General features: G+C 40.3%; 1 protein-coding gene across 2 annotated transcripts; it reads right to left on the bottom strand.

Annotated features, from left to right (window-relative positions):
• Positions 1-220: 220 nt before the first annotated feature.
• Positions 221-7,358, bottom strand: LOC117549969 (14-3-3 protein beta/alpha-like). 2 transcript variants are annotated; one of them, XM_034222176.1, is made up of 6 exons: positions 7,068-7,358; positions 6,123-6,547; positions 3,370-3,490; positions 2,461-2,624; positions 2,283-2,378; positions 221-1,273 (listed from the first exon to the last, which is right to left on the bottom strand). In XM_034222176.1, exons 2-6 carry the CDS (start codon positions 6,414-6,416, stop codon positions 1,199-1,201), a joined length of 750 nt encoding a protein of 249 aa, XP_034078067.1. In that variant the 5' UTR covers positions 6,417-6,547; positions 7,068-7,358; the 3' UTR covers positions 221-1,198. The 2 variants fall into 2 exon arrangements, with proteins under 2 accessions (XP_034078067.1, XP_034078068.1); XM_034222177.1 differs by lacking the exon at positions 7,068-7,358 and adding an exon at positions 6,653-6,735.
• Positions 7,359-7,692: the final 334 nt, after the last annotated feature.

Below are 7,692 nucleotides of genomic sequence, written 5' to 3'. Positions count from 1 at the left end.
TATATGCAAATTATCCATTTTCTACCTAGCATTTCAAATGTAGTTGCATATGTTGTTAAAATAAGTTTCATTCTGGGGCAATAATGATGTTAAATCCAAAGAAAGAAACATTCTCATTCTTAAAGGTGATCAAGCTGTTAAGTAAGTAGCAATAATAGATAGAGAATTGACAACATGAAGTACATTATCAAGCAAATAAAATAAACATACCAACTCAGACTTGGTTTATAAAATGTTTTATTTATGTTAACATAGCTGATACATAGGGATTGGAACAGTTCCACAAGGCTTTAGGGGACTACAATTGAATGAATAGTAAAACAATAGTGGCCCAAATCTCTAATGACAATCACTGGACAGACTTATATCACCCACTTAAAGGGGGATTTAAAATGACTTAACTTGAGACTTTGACATGTGTGTTACAGCATTTGTTCCCATTCCAGTGTAATATCTCCAGAGACATGCATTACAGAATTGTCTTCTTCCCATTAAAAAGGTCCCAGCATTTGTTCAGACAAGCCACGCGATTCCCTCCCCCAAAAAAAACAACAGGCATGCTTCAGTGAAAGAGTGGCATCATAACCAGGGCAGAAAGTGAGGATCTAACCAATTAGCACTACTTTTCTGTTTTATACTATTTGTTGCCAGCATGTAAAGTGCACTAGCTTTCCCTGCAATATTCAAATGTAATCAGTTTAAGGGTCAGCTGCTGTAACCGTACCACATAATTGTGTAGAGACAGACACACTTTAAAAAGGGTATGGGAGAAACTAGTTTTTATATTGAACATTAATTATTGGGAACAATTCCAAACGGTCTCAAATGATTTGATAAAGCATCCAGTTGTTTAATGATGGGACTTTAGTTTTTCCTGCCGCTAAAATGAGCTAAGGGTTTGATACCATGTCAAGCTATGGATCACTTTTCTACGGCTGAAACTGCACAAATGGGGAAGGCCATGACAAACATAAACCAAAGGAATGGAGGGTTTCTCTTTTCACCAGTTGCCAAAATCTACATTATGAAAAGAATTATTTATTCATTATTATTTCCTTACATGACTCTTTTCAGCAATCAGTTTCATTGGTAGAATGTTTGAGTGGAGCAATAAGGAATGAAGGATGTGTAAAAAGTTTTTTTTTTTCTTCCTTTTGTTGTTTTTAGAGATGACCCCAACATCGAGGGTTGGTGGTTTTTAGTTTTCATTTTCAGCCTCTTGTTGTCCCTCAGCCTCGCACTCGTCCTGGCTAGCAGCATCTGATGTCCATAACTGAAGAGAGGAACACACATTGAACACACAACTTTACTCAAACAGGCAATTTAACAATCTTAGTAGTTGTATTAGGATACAAGTTTCATTTTCTGGCAAGACCATGAATCAGGATTCACACCCATTTAAGTATAATTTAGAGTAAAATGACCAATAGTATCCTAACTCATTGTGGGCTTGGTTATTGCTTACTTTATGAGAAGTTACCCCTGCTGCCAAGCGGGGGGGAAAAACTGCTTAAACTAACTAGCTAACCTGTTGGTTAACTAAGGACACTGCAAATAGCATGACTGCTGATTGGGTGGACTGTTGGGAATTCATTTTCATAACTGTTTAAGATGAACTGTTAATAAGCAAAAGAACACCTTAACCAGAGCTTAACTGTGCAGAAAATGAGGAAAGTTTTCCGATCATCAAAGTGTAAGTGATCCAGTATCCAATAGGCTGTCCTGCCAACTTGTTTTTTCCTGAGGTACCGACTTTTGTATTTATAGTAGCTTGTTGCCGTCACTTGTTTGCCACCCAGCTCATTTGTAAGGAGGATTTACATTTGGATTAGGAAGGTTGTTGTCCCATTCTGTTTGACCATCGCAATGCTAAGTCATTTTTGTTTTAGAGCTTGATGATAAGCAGTTGTTTTTTTCTGACAAGGCGAGGGAGGTCAAAGTTTAAGAGCCACGGTTCATTATTAATTTTTAGATGTGTAGCCATAGTTCCTTAAATGGTAAGGTCTTTGTAGACGCAGCTACCAGAGTGCTCATCACCAAGTGTAAATAATCCTTGACACAAGAAATACATTTTCCAAAACCTTTTGTTAATCCTGAAGTGCGGGCCATCATTGTTAAGGTTCATAACGTCTCCGCCCTTACTATGAAATCAGGCTTTTGTCCTTGCCCAAGTAAAACAAAAACACATTGGAAGTTTGTTTGAAGGAAACAGACTATAAGAAAGACAATTAGGCAAACATAGTGAAGATCATTCTTGTGCCATGAGAGAAGGGAACACTCACTGTCAGGTTGTCCCTGAGGAGCTGCATGATCAGAGTGCTGTCTTTGTAGGACTCCTCATTTAGCTTATCAAGATCAGCAATGGCTTCATCGAATGCCTGTAAGCAAAAAGAAAAATGTTGATACATGCAACATAGTACACCTGTCGACGAGGTAAAGTGACCGATGAAGCATACAGACCGTTTTAGCCAATTCACAGGCTTTCTTTGGAGAGCCCAGGATCTCGTAGTAGAAGACGGAGAAGTTCAGCGCCAGGCCCAAGCGGATGGGATGTGTGGGCTGCATTTCAATCTTACTGGTTTCAAACGCCTTCAGGTACGCCTCCTGTGAGTCTGCAATGGTCTCTAAAAGGTAACAGACAGAATAAACACAAAGGGTCAATTGATGTTTTGAGAGATAAATAAATATTAAAATATAAATTGAAACTGTATTTTTAGGTCGTTAAAAAAAAAAAATCTATTAGGGAGAGAGCTAGAGACAGGATGGGTTCCTCTGAGGGAGTTTGTCTTTTCATAAGCTTTGTGGGCTAAACCAATTTTAAATCATCTTTTGTTGTTCACATTACAATGATGTCTTATCAAACTGCAAAAGGTTGTTTCAGGACATTTTAGTGGAATATTGGAATGAAGTTGCACAACAGCTTTTGTTCTTCCTCTGTTAACAAGTCAATCTTAACACCTCAAAGCCAATATGAGTATTAAAAGATATGCCTATGGAAAATGTCTGTATAATATTTATTTCCATAATTGGATCTGAAATGCAAAGCACTAGTAGGAGAACAGGGAGTGCAGAAAGGGACGTTTTTTTTCTCTTCAATTTTTTTCCGTTTAGAAGGTTCAGGCCAATCAGCTGCCACCCAGTCGTGTTTACCGTCCTGTGAGATTGGGGACCGGTGGTCACATGGCCCAAAAGTCTTACTTTACGTCATTTCCAGCTCTCAGCTCGGACACACTACTATTTGGATGGTTAAAAAGGCACAACCCTTTAACATGCACTCTAAATGACTACCCATCTTAAAAACCGCACATAAAATGAGAAGCAAAGTAGCAGGAACAACACAGACAATTTGACAGGAAGGCATGAACTCACTCTTTTTGTCATCCCCGGCAACTTCGGCGAGGTATCTAAAGTAGTCCCCCTTCATCTTAAGATAGAAGACTTGGCTATCGGAAGTTTTGGATTTTTCAATTAAATACTCATCCAGCAGTTTCTGTGAAGACGGAAAACACAAGATCAATTTAATCAGATGCACTGAGAAAATATTTAACCGTAAGACTTGGCACACTGTGACATTTGACTGACAGATGAAGAGACAAATCTGAAGGATGATATTTAGAATAAACAGAAACAGCAGACATTTCGAAAACAGTTTCAAACCACTGTCAAAATGGGCACTATTGGTGTGTGAGCAAACGCTAAATAGGTGGGGCTCACCCATTGTAAGTGTCCTACTAGCATCCATCCACCAGAGAGCACTACTACTACTACTTCATGGCTGCTCAGTTCAATGATTCATATGAACAGTTCTGCTCTATTAGGTGTATTGGCTTACTGTGTGAGCTAAAGCTTAAGTCTCTCCTGTTGGAGTCTCTACAAGGCCAGGCCTCAAGTGTGTCCCAAACTGTCTTTTGCCCCAAAGTACACACATTACTCTCCTTCTGTGCCTTATTGCTGACTCCTGTCTTGTTGCAGATGAGGCATAACCATCCATACCCTACTCTTTTGCTGGCATGTTCAGTTTCAACAGTCACAATAAATGTGTTGGTGAGTTTTCTACCGCAAATGTATTTTCCTTCACTAAAGAACACCTACATCTTTTGGAATCAAATTACAAAGCATAACATGTATTTAATCTATGCTTTACCAATGGTAATATAGCAGTAAAAAAATGAAATGAAATCCTGGAAAATAACCAAGGCTGATCTGCATCATTGAAACCATGTCTTATGCTCATATTAAACAATTTAGGGAATATATTAACTTAATCAGAATGAAAATGCCTAATAACTTCATCCTAACAACAGTTCTGCCTGAGAGGGTTGTTAAGATTACATTTTTGCTCGGACCTAAATACATTTACTTATAATCTACATAATCTTTGCTTTTCTGAGCCTAACCCAACCCAGGAGCCACTCCCCTGTCATTTACTGACATAAAGATTAGCTCAGCCGAAACACATGTATGTCTCAAGTGCTAAACATTCCTCTATCACTAAATGCTCTACACAATAGAGAAAAGAGGGGTAGCCTGGTGTTTTAACACAATGCTCTGGTTTCAGGCACCAAGTAGAAAGCAAAAACAGAGTGGCTGTGGATCAAAGCCTGGTTTTACGTGTGAGATCTTTAACATGTCAGGAATTGATATATTCCCTTTCTTTAAAAGCTTCAGATGTCAGGGTAAAGTATGCTGTGTCTTTTTCTGAAGATCAGTGAACCGCATAATTTTGCTCGGCTGGCCTCTCGTCTAGTCTACGAGGCCTACATTCACATCCTGTGTAGAAACTGGAGTCCCTGTTGCTGCCTTTAGCTGAGATGCAAGAGCTTCTGGTTTCAGTCTTTTTTTAAGGAAACTAGAAAAGGGGCACACAATCATCTTACTTGACTATTTCGGTGTCTACACTTCTGCCTTTGTGGGTGAATAACCTACCCGTCGGGTTTTGTGCAGACAAGTTAAGGCATGAGGACTGACACACCCTTCTCTGCTGACAAACTCTCAGTCAATACTCAATGGCAGAGATACTGAGCGCTGAGTCACAGCTGCGCAAGTGCGTATTCTCAGGAACACTATGGAAATCTGGTTGAACAAGAATGCCCCCTGCAACGTTTCAGTGCATTTCTAAAGACAGCAGCAAATGGAAATTATCTCAATATTAGTGCTAAGCTTCTGCCCAGATCTCCTATAATCCATTATCAAGGCTGGGTAGGAAAAAAAATGCAACGCACCAATCTGTGCTGTTGCATTAGATTTAACAAGAGGGGAAAGTATAACACCAACCCCCTAGTATTCCAGCAAAGCTAAGCCTTTACATGTGTGTGTAATGTATGAGAATGCATTTAGCTCCACTGTCAATCACAGCGTCATTGGGTTCAATAAGTGACTATGCAGGCGTGTGTCACTTTAATGATCTGTACAAACTGGGCTTCAGGGAGTGTTTGAGTTGTTTAGGCATGTCATTCTTGCACTGACCAGATTCAGCTTCTATCGGCCAGATGGGACTACATGGATACTAACACATCAGAGCTTTATAGAGCAAGAGAATATAGCATATCTTCCTGTGAGTTCTCTCTCCACACATTCGGACCCACCTTGCTGGTGTAATAACTATGACCTTTTGTCAGTTCATGCCCTCAAAAGATTTCAGGCTCATTGTTCTAATTCTAGATTCCCAAAAGACATGAACAGTGGGAGGACCACATAATACTTCCTTGTCCTTTGTGGCCATAGTTACAGGAGGAGCTTACAGGAAACAGGGAAGATGCAATTTAACACATCTTTAATTGTCTAAATATATACCACTTAAAATGTTGTGACTACATATAAGGCATGGAATCACACCTGAAGTTGACCACATAGTGTCTTTCACCAATTCCAAAGTCTATCCCTTAATATCTAAGCTAAATCAGATATTTCTCTTAATACACTTGAACACCTCCCCCCTTGGCAACTTGCCTCGAGAGTAAGAATCAAACCATACTGCAGCTATGGCAATTACTAATGAAACTTGATTAAATCATAATGATGTACTTATGAGGTTTTTAAGAAAGGGATATTTAGCTCATATACAGATAACATGGAGAGAGGGGGCAGTCTTAAACATAAATTGTAGAAATGTGATATTTTACCAGGACGTCGTTGCAGATATCTTGTAACTCGCTTTCCACCTTCCCCCGATATTCCTTGACCATCTTCTGTTTATTCTCACTTTCCTCGCTCTTAGTTTCTATACTGGACAACACCCTCCATGCGGAGCGCCTCGCCCCGACCACGTTTTTGTAGGCGACGGAGAGCAGGTTCCTCTCTTCGTTTGACAGCTCTTCTCCCTGCTCCGTAACCTTCTTCATCCATTGTGCCATGTCGTCATAACGCTCAGCCTGCTCGGCGAGCTTGGCCTTTTGAATAAGATCCGCTCTTTCCATAGTGTTTGTATGTCTTGGAGACGTATGGACTAGAAATCCGGAGGGACACTACAATCTTTGTTGGATTGTTGAGTTAAGGAATGGGCGTAGCAAGAGATCGACGGTGTCGGTTCCCTCAGTAAGGTTACAAGCTGCGTAAAGGAGAAGATTCAATTAGTAGGTGTGGATATAAATATAACGTTAAGCAAATGCAGTGCAAAATGGCCCACCGATTATCATGACATGAAACAACATACATCCGCCTGGTGTGGTGGTGCTGGAAAGTGGTACCATCTAGGTTAACAGCAGTCATTGAAATGCGCTGAACGAATAAAAATGACGTTTACAGACACTGCTTCGCTTCAACCACAATTATCTTAACTTACAATAATAAAAAAGACCCAGTGTTGCCTTTATACACGGTGTATAAGCTGAAATCGGCTAACGTTACTACCATTGCAGCCACAAAGCTGTCTGCTGCTGCTAGCTATGCAAGTTAGCAAAAGCTAGTTGGCGTTAGCTACATCGGCCACTCCTTTAAAAAAAAAAAAAATGTCACGTTAGCGTTACTCACACTAAGCATTAAACGAACGACAATATCACAGTTCTGTAAACGACCAGCGTTTATATTCTTAAAGGGTAGAAACAAGAAAAAGACTCATCGTTACTGACCTGCTGAGGTCCAAATTTGCTCCTGAAATTGATCCGATTTGAGAGGTTGCTCAGAAAGGCAGAGAATGGCAACAGCAGCGAAAATACAACTGAACGTGCTCAAATGGGGCGGGTCAACTTGATATCAACTATCCAATCACTAGTCGAAATCTCACTTGATTGTCAGGAACATTTAGGTGTGTAAACGAATAGTTGTTTAGCGCGGGGGAAAGAGGCGGTCCATCTGGGCTAGTTTGGTAGACCGGAACGCTGCAGCGGCTGGGGCCACGGGGTTTCCTCCAATTAGAGCAAGGGACGAAGACGTCATCGCATTGCCATGGTGATGCTCGTCCAATCACTCGCTGCCTTCACACGCCGTGGTTTGCTGTAGGCGGGTGTGGCACTCACGAGACAATTCGCCTTCTCAAATCTTTATTCACGGACAATTATATGTTATATTGTTTATATAACCAACATAAACTATGAATGTACATCTCACACGAATGGTCTGCTTAGTCAAAACCTGATGTAGCTCTTTTATCTGTGCCATAGACCTCCATTGTTGTCCAAATATCTTAATCTCCTCCCACCAACACACAAGGACTACAATAACCTAGTGTAAGAAACCACATTTGATAGTAAAATG

This window comes from Gymnodraco acuticeps, unplaced genomic scaffold (genome assembly GCF_902827175.1).
Source record: "Gymnodraco acuticeps unplaced genomic scaffold, fGymAcu1.1, whole genome shotgun sequence".
Lineage (NCBI taxonomy): Eukaryota > Metazoa > Chordata > Actinopteri > Perciformes > Bathydraconidae > Gymnodraco > Gymnodraco acuticeps.
The sequence above is the reverse complement of the archived record's forward strand: the minus strand, read 5'-3'. Positions and strand labels throughout refer to the sequence as shown.

What these genes read in the sequence shown, in the direction of transcription:
- LOC117549969 (XM_034222176.1), bottom strand. Translation starts at nt 6,416, where the DNA reads ATGGAAAGAGCGGATCTTATTCAAAAGGCCAAGCTCGCCGAGCAGGCT. An exon ending in CCTGTGAATTGGCTAAAACG is followed by an intron (nt 2,379 to 2,460) that starts GTCTGTATGCTT and finishes TTTTGCTTACAG; the next exon opens with GCATTCGATGAAGCCATTGC. An exon ending in TCCTCAGGGACAACCTGACA is followed by an intron (nt 1,274 to 2,282) that starts GTGAGTGTTCCC and finishes TCCTCTCTTCAG; the next exon opens with TTATGGACATCAGATGCTGC.